The 22,210-nt window shown below is 37.2% G+C and overlaps 1 protein-coding gene across 38 annotated transcripts in view; it reads left to right on the plus strand.

Annotated features, from left to right (window-relative positions):
* LOC129569275 (syntaxin-binding protein 5) overlaps window positions 1-22,210 on the plus strand; it is a 114,678-nt gene that overhangs the window by 44,552 nt on the left and 47,916 nt on the right. For all 38 annotated transcript variants that reach the window (XM_055447981.1, XM_055447970.1, XM_055447973.1 and 35 more), the window contains 6 exons: window positions 11,296-11,484; window positions 11,825-11,959; window positions 20,695-20,758; window positions 20,860-21,067; window positions 21,430-21,505; window positions 21,936-22,090. In XM_055447981.1, coding sequence (XP_055303956.1) covers window positions 11,296-11,484; window positions 11,825-11,959; window positions 20,695-20,758; window positions 20,860-21,067; window positions 21,430-21,505; window positions 21,936-22,090 — 827 coding nt within the window. The remainder of the gene's footprint in view (window positions 1-11,295; window positions 11,485-11,824; window positions 11,960-20,694; window positions 20,759-20,859; window positions 21,068-21,429; window positions 21,506-21,935; window positions 22,091-22,210) is intronic.

Consider the following 22,210-nt stretch of genomic DNA (forward strand, 5'->3'; position numbering starts at 1 on the left):
GACACACAAATAAATTCATTACAAATATGCCCATTTTTTGCGATTGCGATTGACTCGACCCGTGGTGATGATAATGAACTGCTCCCTCTGTCTCACTCTCTATGATTGCGATCCATTGACGCATATATATTTATATTTGTAAACGTCAAACATCAAACTGAATGAGTCACAAGGCTCATGTCCAGATAAAATATAAAGGAAATGTGCGCTGTTTGTTTGGTAAATGCTACCAAACCCAAAGTTAAACGATAGGCATAATAATAATGTTGAATTTGTTAGTCTTTTCAGTGTAATTTCGATATTTAACATGGTATATACCACTAGAAATGGGGATAATGTTTTTGGTTGAATCAAACTATTTACATATCATGGTATCCACCCAAAGACACTCACAAAATATCGAGAGAAAAAATGTGTTAAACTGTATGTAAACGAATGCGTAAACAAAACTAATGATACATTTACGAACGATAGAAGCCTCGTTGCCCCTCGAAAAACCTTTACACACCATCGGCTTCACTGCACACATATCCAGCAATTGTATGTTCCGAAATGTTGAACAAACATTTGACTATGTCGATGCCAGTGCTTCCGATGTGTTTGAATAAACCAAAAGAAAACATTTGATTTGCATGCATTACAGATACTCGGCCAGAACCCATTAAATTTCTGATTGGAAATTCCATTTTGATGGAAACTGAGATGTTTTCAGCGAAATTGTGTGTGGAAATGTACATGTGCGTGTTTGCCGGTGCTATGTTCTGTCATTTAAATTGAATCCAATCTGTAATATATCGATTGACGAATGCCATTTCTATGCGAAGCGACACACAGAGACTATTTCAATTTCGAGCGTAAATTTCAGAATGTAACTATTTATTAATCTATGATTACATCGTTGCACAAAGGAACATTATTTCACAAGCCACAGTTATTATGAACCTCCCCATAGAGATGCATGGCAACCTTTTCTTTTGAAACTGAAAATTTAATTAATTTTCCGAGCGAGTATTTGTACTACATGCTTTGTTCGTCACTGTTTGACTATTTCTACATTACGCCTCAATTTATTGTACACATTTTTGCAGAGGGAGGCAATGGCATTTTCAGAGAATTTCCAACGAACTAACAAACAAACCATTTCAGCCGAATTTCATGTTCATTAAATACGAGAATTAACTTTGATGATTATCGTTTGGCAAAAAGTCTTTTTTGCACAATGGAACACAATATCTGGTAAATGGATGTTAGCACAAACGATTGAAACGAATTTGCTCGACATTTTCTGCAAATCCTTTTTTGTCATTGTTTTTGCTGCGAATTTGGCTCTAGCCTCTCAAACGACTTGCTAAACATTATGAATAAACGCTCGAGATCGTTCGAGTATTTTCGGCACGGGCTTTAGTGGATTTTGAAGAATCATTTAGCATACAAAGAGTAGATTTAATCCTGTTGCGTTAAAGCGTACGACTTCCGAGGGCAATTAATTGCGCCATTTGTGTTGATACGACCCGTCTCACAAAACTTTTGCCATGTGTGTTTATTGAATTTGACGAGCGGTTGGAAATTTCTTCACCTTGGAATCACACATTCACAATGATTTTTATATGAGCTCAATGTGTTTTGGGACACAGTCATAAAAAGTTCCTAATCGTTTATTGGTGTTTCGATGTCTAAAGTTGAAAAAAAAAACATAAATGCAAAAAAAATGAACATCGATAAGGCAGTTCTATTGACTAGATCGAGAGGAGAATATGTGAAAAAATTCGAATATATTTTGAAAGAGGAGAGTATGATTTCTGTTGATTCTATCTGCGTTAAAAGGGAGTATGTTGGCAACCCGTCTAGCCTCCGCGGTTTTTCACGGTTTCCGCGGAACTGATAAAGGATAACAACATGGTGTCTATAACATTGCTGAAGACATCTATCTCTTATCTCTTATCTCTTATCAGTTGCGCGCAAATCGCGCACATAAAAAAGCAAATTTTATATAGAACTTTTTTTTTCTTATCATTTTTCGCGCTTTTCGCGGAACTGATAAGAGATAAGAGATAACTGACTTCAGCAATGTTATCCAAGTTGTTATCTCTTATCAGTTCCACGGAAACCGTGGAAAACCGCCAAAAATGAACATACTCGCCTTTAACCATTTTTGAGTCGAAAGAAACTTACTCTCCTCTTTCGTAACAAAGTCAGATGAACTTACTCTCCTCTCGATCTAGTCAATAGAGTTTGTCGTGTGATTTTTGTTTAGCATTGAATAGTTGCGATTTTTGCATTTCAAAAATAAAGCCTAAATCAAACTTGTTTCGATTGCAATTTCTGTAATCGTTTGCATTGCGAAACATTTCAAAAATGTGTACTTAAATTGAAATTCTTCCAAAGTCGATGGTTTTTAAACAAATAGCGCAAAAGTATGTCTGTTTGCTCGGAACAACTCGAAATGTTTCCACAAGATTGTGTGGGCTCGAGAATGCTTTACACTTTACACTTTACAGAATGGCTTTACGGTTGTAGTGTCTTTACCAGCTTGTTGATGATTCTGAGTGTATTTACAATTCAACGCGAATTTGAATAGCACTTTTGCGATGAGTTGTAACGCCATTGTACAATCGAAAAGTGCTTCGAATAGCCATAAATCCTGGTGGCTTATCTTCAGCTCGAGGGTTGAACTCTCGTCGGAATTTCATTAGCGAAAAAAGTCGATGGCTACTATTTTGAAGAGAATTTTGAATTTTCGACTTCTCAGAAAAAGTGCGGTGAAGAAAATTCGTTGTTTCACGAATAGAAGAGCAAAACTTGAGCTCGGTATCCAAATAATCTTCTTCTGTGATAAAAAGTGCAATCTCAACACATTGATACGAAGCGTAAATTTTAATATAATCCATTCTTTTATGCATCGGAAGTAGTTTCGTATGTTTTTCATCTCTTTTTTTTTGCAATCTTTGTGAAATAAAGGAATTATTTTTTTTTCTCAAATTAAATTCTGGATTGTGTATAGCACACGAAAAAAGAAAAATTCTTATTACTTATCGTTACAATTCATGGCGTCGCCAGTTATCTTCACAGCATTACGTTCTATATTGCGGATTGGACGACGGAAAGAAGCTTTTAGCTAACAACATATTACAAGGGAAAAAAATACGTACACACAAATTATAAATATCATTCGTTCGTTTTTCCATGTGTATTCTGCACTTAAATTTTCTGCATATTATCGTGACGACGGTACAGTAATGAAAGAGGATTTTATTTCATTCAAATAAACAACGATGGAGAGAAAAAGAATAAGATGTACGTCATGTAATGACCGCTGCATAAAAGCTTGTTGTAAAATGAAAAGAATTTTTTAATTAAAATATTTTTCACTAGACAGTTTTCGGAGGAGATTTCTTATTTTCCGTTTGTATTCTTGTTGTGGGGCTTTTGATGAAATTCAAGTTTATTACCTGTCCCATTATACGGAATACGTGCGTGCGTTATCTGAGAAAACTGCAAACCAGTCAACAAATAAAACAAAATGCGAAAGAAGAAGAAAAATACGAGAACAACACGAACAAGAGGAGGGCAGAAGAGAAGCGATGGCAGAAAACCCATTAGAAAATGCTAAAATAAAATGTTATGTGAGGATTCTGCTTGAAGAGTAAAAGAAACGAGCGACCAAATGAATTTTCAAAAAGAAAATTTGCAAGAAAATGAACATCAAAGCCAGTCACATATTTAAACAAAAGAATTGGAATTTTGTGTGAACTTGGCAAATGACAGCAAAGGATGGTTCGTTGAAAAAAATAAGAAGCATACCGACTTTGTCGACAAAATCATTTCACCGCGCGGAAACCCCTTTTTTGCGGCAAACAGTTTAAGAAAAATGTGATACTGAAATGGTCGCCTTTTTATCCTTTTGATAGCGGCGACGACAACGATCTTTTTTTTTACCGTGTTCAAGAAAAATTAAGCTAAAAAAAACCGCTTTTGTATCATGTCTGCTCGCACTCAAAATGGAAATATGAACGCAAAAATTAACAACAATATGCTCAAAGCGTATCGATTACATAGAAGAAAATAAACTGTCAAAAAAATACTAACGGAGAAAAAATGTTTGTCACGTCGAGTTTGGGGCTCCTAAAGTATTCCATCAAATTTGATTAGTGGGAGTGAAGGTGGTGTGGTGCACTTTTTCTCAGCTCAAATTCGCACAGATTATGCATATTTCGCTCTGTGATGGAAATTATTGAAATAAAGTAATTCTCGAAATAACATTCTAAAAACACGAGCAAAAAATGTGACGATGACAAAATCGCGCGTTGGAGGCGGCGACTATAAGCGAGAAAACGGGATGCACTCTTTTATTTCGGGCATGTGTACAATTTCACTTATCTTGCTGTTGCTACTGCTGCTGTCATAGTTGTTGTCGATGTTCGCCCGGAAATTTATTTCGCATGGCGACTGCAAACGTTTCAAATAAAGTCTGAATACGATGAAAGCAGACGAAAAGAATGGCAAAAACGCGGAGCAAAGAAAATTCTTGAATTCAATAAACAACTTTGACGTGGAGAGAGAGAGAGGAGGGAGAGAAGCAGCACACAGGCTCTATGTTGTGTGCTACTATGGGGCGATAATTGGGCGCATGCAGCTGAATTTTATTTTGAATTGTAAAAATTCAACGAAAATTCTGTGCGCTTTGAGATAGATACACGGTTCGTGTGCAGCTTACATGAGAAACATGGCGAATATAACTAAAGAAAACAATTGCCATTAACAATTTCGAGTATTTATTTGAGTTGGAAAATCACAATGAAATATTGTTTCGCAGAGTTTTCTTGAGCATTCGACACGCTATGCAATTTTGTTATGATTTTCTGCCGCGCGCAATTTCTCTCGCATCCTTCTTGTGCAAACGTATCGCCCGTCATAAAACATAAATTTCGAGCATCAAGGGACATTACAACAGAAATGCGAGGAAATAGTTGTGTAACTGAGGAGAGCAAAGAAAAAAACTGAATACAGATGAAAAATGAGACACAGCGCGCATACAACAACAACACCGAAACAAAACGAACAGGAACAAGTTTTCGAGACGAAAAGAGCGAGAGCAGAAAAAAAAAATGAACCAAGTACAAGTACTTAAATGTCAATTCATGTTTCACATGAAATATTGAACGCAAGAAATGCAAACGAACAAATGCAAATGCAAGACGCTTCATTTATTGTACAGTATCCGAATGTGAATTAAAAGCATCACAACATACAAATGGTTTATTCATATTTGTAAAAATTGCTCGGATTGCAAATTACTTCCCGTTCCCATAAAATAAATATTTTTGCTGAAATGTAAAAAGAATACGGCGTGCCTTGCGCACATAAAAGTATATTTAGTCAAAATTGTTCCATTTTTTTCGTGTCCGGGAGTTGTTATTACATTCTAAAAAGCAGCAAAGCAGAACTAAGCCGCTTTGTGCACTGTGATTGGTGAACTTTCATAGTTTTGCTCTTTAGAAAAATCTGTTCAAAGAATTGCCGCCTCTTTCCATCGTCTTCCGCTACTGTTCCATCTCGTTCACTCAAAAGTCCTGCTTCTTCCGAGAAATGTTTCGAAATGGAGTTCATTTTAAAACCATTGTTTGAAATTCAAAGTTGAAAAAGTATGAGAAAAAGTAAAAAGATGTAAACATTTTCCCCCATAAAATGGCTGCGTCTACATTTTTTCCGTATTTTTCGCAATAACATTTCAGAGTTGGAAGAAGGAAAAAAGTGTCTCCGCAACCATTCCAATCCTCAGCAACAACAACAACAACAACAGCAACGAAATTTATTATAGCGACCGTATACAGCGAAATGAATCGAGTCAAATTGAACAAGAAAACAGTAAAATAATATGGATATCGACCCCTCAGTTTGCCATCGTAATATCTCCGGAGACATTGAAAACGATAACAAATACCAAATGCCATGCGATAAACGAACTATTTTTAGAAACATATGCTGGTACAAACCTCAATATTACACGAGGTTAGGGTGTTTTGTTAATTTTTTCTCCCTTTTTCGTTCGTTCATTCCTTTGCAAAAGTTCTGTGTTTGTGAAATCGAATCGTTTGTTTTATTATATTTCTCTATCTGAAGCTACTGGCACGGTGGCACTTTTGGTTCTTTTACATCATATCACCGATGTTAAGTCACATGTAGTAAAGTAGATAAACCAAATTAAAAATGATAAAGAAATATCACTCAACGATATAGCATTTGCAATTTTATTCAGGTATGTTTTCCACTCAGTGTGTTTTATTTTTTTCTATCAAATGACAAAACAAACATCGATGACAAAACGTTTTTGTTTACCTTTCGTCTTCTTCTCTTTCGGGGTTGGTTTTTTGTGCTGATGATGAAAGTTGTCAATATGTGACACAGACGAACATAAAATACGAAATTTAGTCGATAAAAAACGGCACTAAATCATTTCATACTTAATATTTGCATATATTAAATCCACGGGTGAGAAGTGAAGCAGCTTACGTTTGTCGGTATCCATTGTTTGTTGTGCGACAAAGCATGTGAGTGTGCAATGTGCTTATTTTGTTTTTCTGGCGAGAGTGGGGTTTTATTTCAAAATCGTACATCAAAAAAGTAGTCTCATCAATTTCCAGTATTGATAAAAAGACTCATGTTTTTTTTTTTTTTGAAATGGAAATCTAGTTGCGACAAATGCCAAGTGCTTAAGCTCCTTTTTAAATGTTCAAACAGAGACTGATATCAACTGACACTCCTTTCTATTCCAGCACATGAATATCGAGTTGAAAAAAAAGCATATACACAGGATCACTCCGTTGGCGTTGTCAACAAAACACGGCAAAGCATTAATAAAAGTACAGATGGATTTCAAACAAACAACACAACAGTTAGATTGAGAGTGAGTGAGTGAGCGAACGAATGAACAAACGAACGAACGAGAGACGGGCGAAAATATGAATAATAAAAAATGAAAATGAGAAATCGCGGCAAGAAAGAAAAACCTTTTTTCATCACTTTTCGTTCTGTTGATATCGTCGTGTTCTTTAAATCATTCCGTCTGTTCGATTTATTCAGCTTTCTCCAGCTTCTTTATATGCCATATGGAGAGAAGAAAGGAAAAGAAAGCACATTTCTAGGGTATTCACTCGTACAAAATCCTCTATTTTAACATCTGCTCGCAGAGCTGTGTATAGCTTTTGAACGCATGAAAACAACGTGAAACCGAAAGCAGAAGAAAAAAAATTAAATCCAAATGTTTGAGCCGTGTAAGACCGTGCATTCTTCTGTGTATGTGTTGCTAAGCATCCATATACGTTGTATAGTAAGAAATGTATAGATGCTGTTGTCGAGAAAATGAAAAAGCATCATCAGACATACGAAAGCTGTGAAACTTCTTCTTTTTATCAGTGACGCCAAGTAATTTTTCTTGGTTGGTTTTCGTCGGTGCTGATTCTCCAATCTTCATATATATGCATATTGGTTGCCTTTCATTTTATCTTCCTTTTTTTCGGTATGTGAATGCGGCGCTCAGTTCAGGTTGGTTGTCATTGGAGTTTCACCACGTGCTTTGGCTCTAACCATTTTCAAATGTATTCATGTCATTTTTTTACACTCGCTGATGCGCACACAACTTTTACCTTTTGTCAGTACTTCGTTAGTTTTAAAGTTAAGACACCAGCAGCACACTTCTATGTGTGTCTCACCGCTGAAATGGTGTTGCATACTCAACATGGATACCGCGTGTGTTTCATTGTCAATGATGTTTTACCCGCTTAAATTAATGCCATCCATTTGCAGAAATCCTTTTCGTGTGTTCCTTTTCTTCTCCCTGTCTCTCTCTCTCTCTTTCTCTCGCTCACCCTGTGTGCTTGTGTGGGCGACTGGGTGACTATAAAATGGTAAAGAGAAGTGACAGTTTTAAATAATACATTCTCATACTTTTTCGCAATTTGGTGCGGCAAAACTCATCTGTCGGTTAACGATGCGCTTCAACTTTTCCTCGTACCTTATTACAGCTCCAATGATTTCCTTGTTGGTTCTCGTTTGGCTTAACCAAGCCATTGTTCTAATTTTCAATTCATTTTTCTGCCGTTCACTCTCTCGCTCGCTCGCTCGCTCTCCATCTTCATCTTTTTCAGCATCGATGTTGACTTTGCCGTAGCATCGTATGTACTTTCTGATTGTCATTGTTATTTTGATACGTACGTTGTGCTGAAAAGTTGTGTACGCATTTATACGGCCCATTTACCAATTCTCACACCAAAAACCGAAAATCGCTCGCACATTTTGTGCCAGAGTACGATCAACGCGAAAATAATACCAAACAACATGTCAAAGCGAACGGGATGAATTACGAACACAAACAAAGAAGTGCGACAGAAGATGAGGAAAGAAAAAGAGAAACAATGATAATAAATAAGCGGAAATGTTGCCATTCGCGAAAAAAGTAAAACAACAAAAACAAACTGCAAAATTTATCAATATTTTGCTGCGTGCAGAAAAAAGTATCATTTGACTGCAAAGGTACCATTTTTTATCTGCCTAGTGTTTAGCTGTTGTGCTAACCGCGTCTATTTTGCATGCCGTCGTTTTTTTCCGCTGAGGGCGGGAATATGTCTTTCGTTACTAAAAGTTATGACATTCCATGCTCACAACAATTTTTTTTTTCTACGCATAAACATATTCCATTTATTACAATTCGTCGAACATTTTGAGCAATTCATCGTCATTCTTTCATACAGTGCGTGCGCCTCGTTTACTTAATATATTGATATTTTTGGAGGTTACTTTTTCGGCTGTTGCTATCGTTTGAAATAACAATATGCTCAACAAACAGCTCCCTCTCTCTCTCTCTCTCTTTTCTCCGTTGTGCCATTTCATGCTATAAAATGTATTTCACTCAATGAAGATATATAGTTATCTGTTGCCATTTCCACTCCTTTCACATGAATCGTTGGCGTCTAGTGAAATCGATGCACTGAGAAAAATTGCTCACGCAACTATAATAATTTACCACCTCAAATTGATTCCACACATTAGCTGCAATGAATTTTATATTTCACTCGCATCCCAACACCATACACAGCTCATACATACCAATACATACACATAAATTCCGGCCAAATACGAATGAATGGAGATGGTGATTATGTCCTACTTAGACAAAATTAATAAATCCATCCATTTGCAGCAATAATATATCTATTTGAGTTAAACTGGCACAATCTAATATGACTGATGGTCAAATTGCTGACGTGCATACGCGTCGTACTCGCTCGCAAATCACCATAACGTCGTCACACCGTGCATCCCGTCGCACGTCGACGAGTCAGTCAGCCAGCCAGTCAGACCCTAGCCACTTCACATAAATCAATTAGTCAGCTATATTCATTTTGCATTCATGTAAAAGTAAAACGTAAAAAAAGAATCACAGATCTAACGAGCCAAATTAAATCGAAACGACACTCAACGAAGAGAACAGAGAGATGCAAACAGAATGGAAAATCGAAAGACGGTTTATACGAGAGAGAGAGAGAGAGAGAGAGAGAGAGAGAGAGAAATGGAATAAAGTTGTGCGCGTTGCAAGATAAACAGCGCTGTGGAAAATAAATCCGTCGACCAACAAGGACTGGTGCTGAACGTGATTGGTGGGAGTCTAAATAACGATGATGATTTATCTGTTGAATTAAGCTGGGGCAACAGGTCAACCACGACCTATTGCCACTATAAATAGGCCGATGATGAATCAATTGCTTTAGAGAAGGACACGATGAGCAGTAATAATGAAAAAAAAAAGGTGAAACAAATCAATCAGTCGTGGCAATGGAACTTTTCAAATGAACTTTTCGTTGGAAAAACGAGGAACATCGACAGCATGTTCTCCATTCGAAGCGCGTTTGTAATATAAACAAGCAACATCGAAAAGCAATTGATTTTGAAGATTACTTTTCGTGCGAACGAAAAAGAGAAAGAGAGAGAGAGAGAAAGAGAGTGAGAGAAAGAGGAGGAAAGAGCAAAAGAGGGTAAAAGTACAGTTGGCGTTCAACGAAAGTATGTTGTTAGATTGGATGAAGAACGAGCGAGAATTTCTGATTACGATCCCATTGTTCCATATCTAAGTTTATGTTCATCACAATAAAAAATCGATAAGCAATTCTAGTTTTTATGGATCCGAGGGTAAGAAATGAAATGCCAACAAGTTCTCTTTCCTGTTTTTTTCTTTTCGTTTTATTAGAAATGCTGAAAATGGAGAAATTTCGAAGGAAACACCTTAAGAAAAAGAAAAAAAATAATGAAAAACTGGTGTGCTTTGAGACATGCTGTATATTGTTCGATGAAATATGCTTGAACGCCGGAAAGAATGTGATTTCGGCGCACAATTTAAGTTTATAGCCAAGTTTTTCCATAAGAAGCACACATAGAATAAACAGCGACAAAAGGTCGTCTATTTGATTTGAACCGTCGATGATGCCATGACATAGCCATGAGCTAAGTTGTCTAAATGACAGTTCTGAATTGTGCTATATTGCATTGTACTGTAGTGTGTTGTGTTGTGTCGTGTTGAAGCAAGCGAGCGAAGTCACACACACACATGAACCATTTTCATTGCGATGCTAGTGGCAGTGTAGGGCCAACATAACATGTCATCGCTTGAATCAAATCAATAATGTTTGTTCGTTACATAGTAGTATTTCGATGAGATTTTCCGCTCGAAGTGTAGTTGATACTTTTCAACAAGAAGTAATTATTGTTGATCCATACTTTATGAGTTGCAGACAAGAAGCCTTTCTAACGATGCTCTCGCTTCATAAATAAATAAGAAAAATGTGATTTTACCCAGAGTCAACACCATGATACAATTTCTCTCGCTCTCTTGCTCCCTTTCGGGTCCGTTCATCCTTACATCACAGGACCGTTGTACACTTGAAACTGACTGTTATGTTTTACGACGCCAATGACGACACCGACATTCTTTTGACTCAAACATAAACCAAACGAACCGACCCATGACTAACTTTTTTCCACTCACCCTCTTCAATTCACCAAGCGGACACATATTTTGAGTTGCCTGTCACAAATATTTAATAAACATTCTCCGAAAAAGTTCCATCAATAGAAAAAGAATTTTCCTTAATCCTTTTACATTAAAATATTCGCATCATTTTGAAATGCGGAACATGAAAACAATTAATGTCGTTCAACTTCCTCATTTTCGCGCTTTTGCCCATTTCAAACAAAACAACAACCAAAACAAAAACTTGAACGTTAAACTTCGGGCGGCACAAACAGATTGGGAAAGCCAGGCGTGGATTGTCATGTACGGCATGAAGGTGAATCGGCCTGTGCCGTCACCCACATTCAGTTTCTAGTTAATGAAGGTGCATTAATAACGGTAACCGCCGACGATATGCTGCATCTCTGGAATTTTCGTCAAAAAAGTCCACAAGTAGTACAAAGTTTAAAATTTCAAAGAGAAAGGTAAGCCGATTACATTCAACTCGTTTCATTGCGAGATAAATTATTTATCCGGCATTAACGACAACGACGAAAAATACACAAATCTGCCGCTTTTATATTTGAGCGATGAAAAGAAACGAAAGCGAAGAAAAAAAAAAGATAAATAAGGCAAATATGCAAAAATGCTCGTCCAAAATCATGATTAGCGGCAGTTATTTCTCCTCGTTCGTTAATAGAATGAAAAATGATGCACGTGAAAGAAATGTTTTGCTTTATTATTATCAGTTCTTTGATATTTGCTCGTCTCTCTTCCACTCTGATTTTCTTTTTTCTTTCTTTTTCATTCGTTTTGTTGTTGCAGAATTACATGCCTTTATTTGCCTGTTGCTGCCAAATGGCTTTATGTTGGAACAGATAAGGGTAACATCCATGTAATTAATATTGAATCGTTTGCATTAAGTGGATACATAATAAATTGGAATAAGGCGATTGAAGTGTAAGTACCTCTCATATCCATCATTCGTTGTTAAATTTACCGTTGTAGCGCACAAATGCATGTACACCGAGCTCAAGATGGCCTTTTGTCGGTTTCATATTGCGAACTTTCATTGTAAGCCGTCTCTCTCTCTCTCTCTCTCTTTCTATTCGTCAACAACTTGCTGTTAATACAGTTTTTGTAAATACAAAGTGCATATTGACAACAATGCGTTTAAAGAAGGAAAACAAGAAAGACACGGCATTAATGGCAGGCAAGAAAAAAAGGACAGAACATGAGCACGGAGAAACAAGCAACAACAGCAGCAGCAAAGAAGAATTTGAAAAATATCACATACAATAGAGATGAGAGAGCTTGTCAATGTTGTCTGTTGAGTGCTTATGAGATGAAGCTTCTTTTTATATGTCTTCAGAAGCACTTTTTCGTGTGATTTCAATAGTGAATTTCTCGGATTATCTTTATGAATGCAGTAACATAAACTTTCATGAACACATTTTATCCGATGTTATAAATGTGCGAGAAAGCGGAGGAAAAAAAATGCAGAAAATTTTAATCCATATTACGATGAGAGAAAAAAAGAGTATTAAACATCTTTTCCATCAAAAACTTGATCAGTTTGCAGCCGGTCACGAATCTTTAACTGCAACACAGTGCTTTCATGCAGAAGAGCACATTCACTCTTTCCTCAGTTTTTTTTTTATCCCTTTTTTCAAATTTATGTACGTAGTGGAATTATATTGCATTTGACAAAGTCAGTGCATTGCATTGTTTTTGATCCTCGAATTATGGAAACTCAGCGACGTGACTTCAATTTTCATCCGAACATCAGATTCAACGATGCATGCAACACGAAGCCTTAAGCTTGCATTAAAAAAAAAACATACACTTTTTTTTACATCTTTACATCACCAGCGACACTAAAATGCGGTGCAAAAAGATGGAAAAATTAAATTTTCTATCGTAAACTTTGTTTGATTCTTCGAAAAGGATTCTCTCTTATGAAATTGCGATCGAAACGAAGAAAAAACAAAGTAGCAATTTTGAAGACGATTTCATTTCTCTTTGTGTGTGTGTGTGTGCACTGTGCGTGTGTATGATGTTATCATAATTGCTAACTTAAAACTGCTATAGTTCAAATTAAAAGGCCTGTTTCATTTCGCTTTGTGTGTTTGTTGAGCGTTTATGGTATACGTAAGCCGATTACATAAGATTTTGCCATAAGTGCATGGTGCTAGGTGCTTGGACGATATTGTGCCTTAGAAGTTCGAACTCATATCTGATTGAGTTACATCTCATTCAATATTTATGAATAGATCTCAACTAGATGAAATTCCGTCGAAATAAGCGGAGGCACAGCTCCAAATTGATGTAAAAAGACATAAAAAAAATCGTAGTTAATTAGGATGTTATTAATTGCTTGAGTGGAATTACCATTAAAAGATACGAAAAGATATCATCGGTATTGCATTGAGCAGAAGTCATGCCGTTGCCGATGAAGCCTTTAAATTATCATTTTCAAGCAGTTTCCATGTACTTGAAGCGACGGAGCACTCAACAGAACATTCGGAGCACAGAATCACGCAATATTTCAATTTAGTACCCCTACTACATCATGACACAATGACTTGGAATTGGAAAGGTAACATTAATCGTTCGCAACACTTCATTTGTTCAAGTGTCTTTCGATGAGATGTTTCACTCTCTCTCAATCTTCTCATTCGTGTCATCAGTCAGTCGTGTAGTTTTGTCGTACACGTTCTGCAGTGCACATCTGAGCAGCATATCCAAAATACGACCAATTATTTAGATTTATTTAAAAGGAAGGCTTAGTGAAATGCATACGACAAAGGCGAAATTAAATCCGGCCTGGGTTCGAACCAACCGACGAGTGTTCGCTTCGATGCTTCTCACCATATCAACCGTATCTCTCTTGTTTAATAACTAAGCTCGTCGTCGCACGTATATACATATTTTCCGGCAAAAATTCAAATGCGCTCGTCGAGCGACAGAGAATAAGGTTAGAGGCGGAGTAAGACGCGAAAAACATACACACAGAGAAAATGTTGTACGACATTCATTTGCTTATCTATTCATGGATTTTGAGCAGTCGAAACAGATATTTAACGTGATAAAGCGCTAACAGCAAGATGCTCAAGAAGCGATGGGTTCAAATAATTATAAATGTTGATGTTAATAGATAATTCATGGTCAAATATTATGAAGCGTTAGCAATTTGTTTATTGCAATGCATGCCACGTAAGGAAACTGTTTTTCCAGTTGCGCTTCACGTTGCTTGCTTTAGCTAAACAAAACACTAAAACTTCAAATTGGTAACCTCAAGGCAAAGTAACGTTAGGATGTAATTAATTGTTGGCCCCTTGCAACAGCGATCAATGCGAGAAATTATGCTTGAAAACAAAAGAAAATTGTGAAAACTAACATCTAAATATTAATTCAAGGATGCAGAATAATTCTCAAAATGAGATTAACTGGATGCTTAGTTGTGCAAAGTAAAGGAATATACAAAGTTACGTTCAATTTCCGTAGCGGTTGTTTGCGATGCGAACAGTGGATGGACGTCGAGTTCATGGTGGTTGCAAGTAGACAAGACAAGCAAACATTCAGGCTGGCATGCAGGCAGGCAGACAACAAATTAAATGGTTCTATAGTCAAAATTTTCTGTTATGAACGCAACAAAATCTTCATATTTTACAATGTTGTTGCTGTGGCGGCTGCTGTCAAGAGATCCTAGATCGAAATGTATATGAGTGAAAAGCTTGAATATGCATAAAATAAAATTTTATGCAACTCACGTGATGGCAAATTAGATTATAAATAATTCACTGAAAATCCAAGCACCATAAAGCATGAACTCTTTCGCTTCGAGTGGGGATTATTGTGCTCTGATAAAATGTTTTACGGAAAACTTGACATCGCTTCACCGTGGTAATGGTTCCGAATAGAACGGAATGGAACGGAAGAGAATGAAATAAAATGGAATGGAATGAAATGAATTGGGTGCTTATTTTCATGACATCATGACATTTTCGGGCACATACGGGCGCCCAAACTATTTATTTGCCCATGAAATAGATGAGTGGCTCTTTATTTTTGTTCAAAGTCACGAATGAGTCTAAAAGAACCTATTATGATTTATATTTAAATTGTAAACAATGTCCGGATGAATTGACGGTGTGTTTGCCCTACTCGAGCGATGTACACACAACCTACAACAGTCAAACACAGCCGATAGGAGCGCACAACAAAAGAGGAAATTACACAGAACACTCATCCATCTTCGGTGAGCTTATGGAAAACATATGTTCAATATTCATTTAGAGGACATTATGCGCTTTCATGCGTTCACCATTAGAAAAAGATATATGTGAGTATGCACTGTGTATGCTCTCAGGCAATTCTTTGCTTGAGTCGGCTCGAGTCAAATTACAACGACACTTCTAACTCTGTGTGCTCAGCATCGCTCTTTCTGTCGTTCACGTTAGACTCGTCAATACAGGAATTAAATAAATGGCAAAAAGAAGCGTCCGGATCGTTGTGGCAACAGTCAGGCGAACTTTAGAAGCGCACTCTATCAAGTGTGTAAGAGACTCTTACATTCATTGGTTTCTGAAGGAGCTTTTAACAAAATGCACTGTGAGTGTGTATGTGTGAACAGAACACACTGCACTGTGCACACAAAACCCTAAGCCAAGCTGCAATTATGACCGTTTTGTACAAAGCATGCGAATAACTTGAATGCAATTGTTTAATGTTTACGTGCATACAACAAATTTACGTTTCCCATTTCCTTTGTTGCTGTTGCCGCCGCTGTCTACTGTTGCTATGTCGTTGTCGTTGCAATTGCAGTTGAACATGTGCAATAAAATGCTCTCGCGCCCATTTTCGGTGCAACTATATACAATTTTTATATAAATACTTAAAAAATGCCATTTCCAAACTGGAAAAAGAAAATAAAAGAAGGAAAGAAGTGAATCAAATAAAGCCACGACAACGACAACGGTCGTGTGCTGCAACAAATAATCCGTGATGTGTGTGCAGTTTGTTTATAAGTTTTGGTTTCGGACTATAAAATGATACACACATACCCAAGGAAAATGGATAGAAAAGCGAGCTAGAGAAAGGCTAAAAATAGCTTTTCAATTGTATGCAAAACATTGTGCAGACAGGCGGGTGAAATTGAATGAATTCCGTAATCCATTTCGAAGAAACCTACTTGCTCCACTTTTAAATAAAATAAGTTATTCTTTGTATGGGGCGGTAGTTGATGAATGTGAATTAGAGAGCGATTTAGTGTGTACGCTTATGCGCACAATGCTAGGGAAAGCTATTAGCACATGCTCTTATGAGCGCAAACCGTCATCAATTTCCACGTAACCCCAATAAATACCAACATTCCATTGCGAACCGCAACTCGTATATAATACTCCCTACACACCAATTTGGCGCAACTACATTTCAAAGTTGCTGTCCAACTGCCGTTCACCACATTTACATCACTCACTCTCTCCCTCTCTCGTTTCTCGTCACTTACAATTTGTCGATGGCCACTAGCTGAAAGGTGTTTTTATCATTTCATACTTTGATGGGAAACAATGTCATCCAAATACTGTTCATCCCACTTGCAGATACATATCCAAATTGACATTAAATATTAATTAGAGTCATCACTATTACCCTCGTATCCGTCACTATTGCTCCCATGTATCCAACATGTGTGGCTCATTCTCAAGCTGTAGTCGGAGATGGATATATCGCTTCTGGTTGAGACATCGACACTTCTCCGTTGCCTTGATTCGAACGGACAGAGCAAGAGAAAAAAAGCCGCCCAAATAACTTGTTGAACTTTCGAGACTGAAAATTTGCTCATGTTCTGTCGATTCGGTCGCATGATTTTCTAAAATGTTCCGGCTGTGCTATTTAAATAATGGCCTCGTCATCGAAGCGTGAAAATCGCAAAATGGCAAAATCGCTTAAAACTGAAAGCGATCGTCGTCTCTTCAGTTGGTTGCTTGATTTGCGTTTCGTTTCATCCTCATCGTTGGCTTCCCATCATTTCATCGACCCGTTCACAGTTCAGTTCAATGTGACGAATCGCTTATGGAATATTAAAAACCCACCCCGACAACGACAAACATCCACAAACACACATACACACCAACTAAGAACACTTAACTACTTTTGTTTCGAAAGTTCATTTTTCACCAAGTGTATTATATAACCAAAAAAACTTCTCCACTCGCTTTCTGGTTGTGATTTTCGTCGTTGCATTGCACTCAACTCATATTCTCGACAGTCGCCTTCTATCTCTCTCTCTCTTTCTCGGCTCTCTCTTTCTCGGCTCTCTTTCTCCCCCTCTCCATTCTCTTTGTTCTTCCGCTCGGATTGTTTGTTCCGACTCGTGTACATGTTCCTCGAGAGAAGAAATCATACATTTCACCGCGGCATTGTTTGTATTTATATTCTTACTAAATGTTCATTTCGATTCCACCATGCAAAACTGGTTCTGCTTGGATTGTTCAAATATATATATCAGCAGCGTCTCTTTCGTTTGACCCAATTTTTTCCCATTTTTTTGCTCTTTTTCCCTCTGCATGTCCAAATGAAATGTGTCGAGTGAATGAAAACTTTTGTTTTTCAAACCGTTGTGTGAACATTTCCATTTACATCGGTCCTCCATTCAATCTTAGCATGTTCATCTGTTCCAGTGACAATTCTGAAATGACTCATATCCGAATGGAAAACGAAACCGCGCTGTTGTTCAACATTCTTTATCTGTATTTGAATGGGTGCCCACATTTTTGCTGCTCCTGCTGCATCAGCAATTCAAGTCGAATGGTGTGGCGTGAGCTTTAATTTGTGAAATAATTAAGGAAACATATTTAGTGCGGAAAATGCTTGGCATTTCTCTTATACCTTCTTTGTGACAAGATCTTGATGCTAGAAACTTCATTGGAGTATTAAAACAGACGAATGAATTTACTGTGGTAGTAAAAACTTAGTTGCAAGTCGTTACTCTTACACAGTGAAGAGAGAGAGAGAGAGAGAGAGAGAGAGAGAAGAAGAAAGAGAGAGAAGGAGAAGGAACGATGAAAAAAATTCGAACAATTAAAAGAAACTTTTTCTACGGAGAACACGTTACAGCCATTTCCATTATTAATTTCTAGACTTTAGTCTATACCACCATCCATTAGAGAGTGAGTGAGCAAGTCAAAGAGTTTTTTTTATGTGTGTGTGTGGGTGTGTGTATGTGGCTTTCAAGTTGGAAAGTCAGCACACAAATTGATTTATAATATTGATTGTCAGATTTTCAAGAAATTTTCATTAATCGACAACCATTCGGGCCTTGTGTCCAATGAAATTAAGGTGAAGTTTACATCCACGGTATTTAACCTAATTTCATTTTCATTTTATTTTACTTTTCCTCCTTCTGAAGGATAAAATCAATATTTAATTTTACGGCTCATTCAACTAGTGATGCTATGCGGAAATTTAAGTGGAAACCATGTGGAAAACAGAATCGGGAAGTTATAGTGAGAAAGAGATACAGAGATAGGGACAGAGAAAGAGGGAAAAATGCAAAATTTTGAGAATGGGTCAATTCACATTAAATATTCGAATGATGTTCCGATTTTTAAAAAAAATGTGTGAGACGTCGTTCATGAGAGACGTTGTTTTTTTTCAAATTTTATTTTGTTCGGTGGAACAAGTCGGTTTCTAAGAGAGAGAGTTTATTGTTTGCCACAGGCATGGCGCGTTTCTTTTGTTTTGGTCTTGATACCGAAAATTCGTCATATTGTTCAGATACGGAGGTACATCGCTTTTTTCTGTTTCTCTCTTTTAATTCAAGTAAAAATTTAATTTCACGCTCAGGTATAATTTTTTTTACCCGACGCACAAGAACACACAGTTGCGCAAATTGAAATGAGAATATGCAGCGATATTTTTTCCAAGTGAATCCCAAACAAAATATGAATAATACATATTCTTTTGTCTATTCGTCGACCTTTTTTTCCGCATGGTTTTATTGTTCTGACATCGAATCTTCTTTTTTTGTTGGTTTGCGTTGTTGTCGTGTTCCTGTTGTTGGCTTTATGATTTTTAATATCAGTCCCGCATCGTTTTGTTTGACTGTGCGTCTGAGTGGGTACATTTGTGTGTATCTTTTATATTCGAAATCATTTTCTTTGGTTTTCCGTCATCGTTTTTTCTCTCGTTCCCGGTCGCTCTATGCCACTCGTAATTGCTTTTTTATGAATTTTATTTTTGGCGGCCAGTTTTAAATTCTTGGTTTTCCTTTTTTTTTGCGTCTGGTATGGAATAACTATGGTCGCCAGCATTATCTACAAAAGAACCTCACCGTCGAAATTAAGAACAATGAAGAATAATTTCCATGTTTTTTTTTCTCGGTCGGTGCATTCGAAATGCTGAACATACATTTGACTGGGTTCATATTGAATATTATTGTAGTGTAAGATTTGAGCAATGGCATTATCATTGAGCTTTTGCGACATGCGCTACCATTTTATCAACCGAGAGAGAAAAAAAAACAAACAAGAGAAATGATGGCTGCAGAAGAACAGCTTGTCGCGAACGCTTGAAATGGTTGGAACAAAAGCTTCGACCAATATTGCGTACATTTGCACAAAAACGAACAAGAAGTATGGTTTCGTAGATGAAACCATTTTTTATGTTGTCGTCCATATTGTTTCGTCTGGTTGAGCATCGGTTTCATGAGAAATTTCTTTGCCGAGCAAATTATGTGCGGTTTGTTCGCATTTTTTCACATTTTGAAGACTTTCACAGATCAGAGGTGAAAGTAAATCTTTTAATTATACGGCCACGTAATAGATTCCTTTCTGTGTTCGGCACCGTTTCGGAATGCGCTAAATGAGGCACACAAAGACGATGAACAAAAGTAAAGAGAAAAAAAAAACGATGCCAAGAGGGAAAACTATACTAATTAAAATGTCACCATCGTTGTGCTGTTTTGTTGCCGACGGCTCATTGTCGTTTCACGCAATTTTCCATGGAAAAATGCCTGCAAAATGTATGGAAATGGGGTGTGCATCGTTAATTTTTAGTTTCCTATACAAAATCGCTGTTGTCATCAAGCAAATGCCTTATTTTAGCAAAGAAATTCCATGCGAATACTAAACCATTTTCGAGCCCCAAAAACTTTAAACCAAACATCAGAGAGGGAGAGAAAAAAAAATAGAGGAAAGAGGAAGCGAACGTCATTTGGAAGGCTTTGTGTATGAAATCAAATTTCGTTATATCAAAAGTGGCGTCAGATGCTATTATTGCCATTATTTACACATTAACCGATGCTCGAGCAAAGCACACTCATTCGACGGAATAATGAAAACTTAAGCCTGTGTGACCTTTTGGGGTTGCCTCAAAGAGAAGATTAAATCGAAACAAACCGCATTCATTCGAAAGGATCTTCATTATTTGTGAATATTTAAACGACAAAGTGTAGATGTAGACGCGCTGACCCAATGGATAAAAGTTTTATATCACGTTGTAAATTAAAACACCGAATAAAATAGCATTGAAACCGACACATTTTTCCATGGCCACAAGGCAACGCAGTTGCTTTGCCCGGAGCATTTAACAGCTACATTTATTCCTGTGGTTGACCGTTTCAATGGATTGAAAACTAAATTATTGATTGATTCTCTGCTCTTACTCACTTTTCTGTTTCCCATATATAGCTTGCGGAAAGATCGTCCAGGTGCCGTAGTTTCACTGTCTGATAATCCAACAGATACGAACAAAGTGAGTTAATTTCCTTCCAGTTACCGCATAATTTCAAATGGACAAAATATGTAAATTTTCACTCACACATAATGGCGTGTTCTGTTTTTTTTTTTAACCAGCTGTTGATTGCTTATGAGTCTGGAACAATAGTACTATGGGATTTGCGAGGAAAATGCGCTGAAATGCGATGGCAATCGACTGAACAATTGCGATCAGTTGGTTGGCATCATGAAGGCAAATATTTTGTATCATCCCATACAGACGGTTCACTTTGTACGTGGCCACTTAGACCAACACCGAAACCTCAATTTCATTCATATCCTCACGGTAAGTACTGCTAACAATGTGTGTATAACTTTGCCGTCGCCGCAAACGCCTTCACAGTATCTATAAATGTGTTTAATCCAAAAATCAATAGTATCTTCGGATTTGCTCGAATGCCTAAATCATGATAATAGCCCACATATTCGGAAGATGAATTCCATTCTTATATTATCTTCACCATTTTTCGATCATCGCTTGCTATGATGAGATATACACTCGATGTGTGTAAATAAAACGTTGCGCCAGTAGATGTAGTAGCCATTTTCTTCGTTAAACGTTAAGACAATAGCTTAGCGAAAATACACAGTGGTGATAAGTGAGAATCCGTTTTTTGATTTCACTTTTGTTCTGGTTTTCCATTTCAGCTAAAACAAACAAAGATGGAAAATTAGAGACGTGCAAGCCGATTCATAAAGTAGACCTTAGAACGACGAAAATGGGGTAAGTTGGATTTGTTGAATTAAATTCATTAGTCACGGAATGAATGACGGAACGGAAAACGACTTGGAAAGCACACACACCAACACTAACACTGCCACCGCTATCACAATCAGCGTTGTGTGTGTGTGTGCTCAACATGTTGGAATAAAAGTGATTTATGTTTTGAGCATCTTGCCGAATGGCAGGCTGATGTTTTCAATCATCGTATCGCTTGATTCAATTTTCCGTCTTTTGTTCTTGTTCAAATCTAATTCGGCCACTCTTCTTTCTTCCACCCTCTTCTCATCGTCATTTCAATCAATATTCGTCCATTTCACTGTCGGTGCTGAACTTTTTTTTTGGATTTGGATTTGTTTGCCTGTTGCTTGACGACTGCGTTACCAATGCGATGATGTGGTTTGGCACGGATATTGGTGTATTGGTGCAACAGTGAAACGTTCACAATATTTTCGGGTGGTTTATCGGTGGAACGAGATGGAAAGTCGCCGTGCATAACAGTGCTCCAAGGCAGATCAACCACTGTTCTTGAAATGGAACATCCGGTAGTCGATTTCATAACCATATGCGAAAGTCCTTGGTCAAGTGGTGAGTACTTTATATGGTTCACACTGCGTGTCACCCAATCTGGCCTCTGGTTTTTCGAGAGAGAGAATACCACAGACCCGCAGTTTTGCATTGCAAATGTCCATCAAATGTTCACATTTT

This window comes from Sitodiplosis mosellana, unplaced genomic scaffold (genome assembly GCF_009176505.1).
Source record: "Sitodiplosis mosellana isolate CC-2019 unplaced genomic scaffold, AAFC_SMos_1.0 Smas_scaffold_30, whole genome shotgun sequence".
Lineage (NCBI taxonomy): Eukaryota > Metazoa > Arthropoda > Insecta > Diptera > Cecidomyiidae > Sitodiplosis > Sitodiplosis mosellana.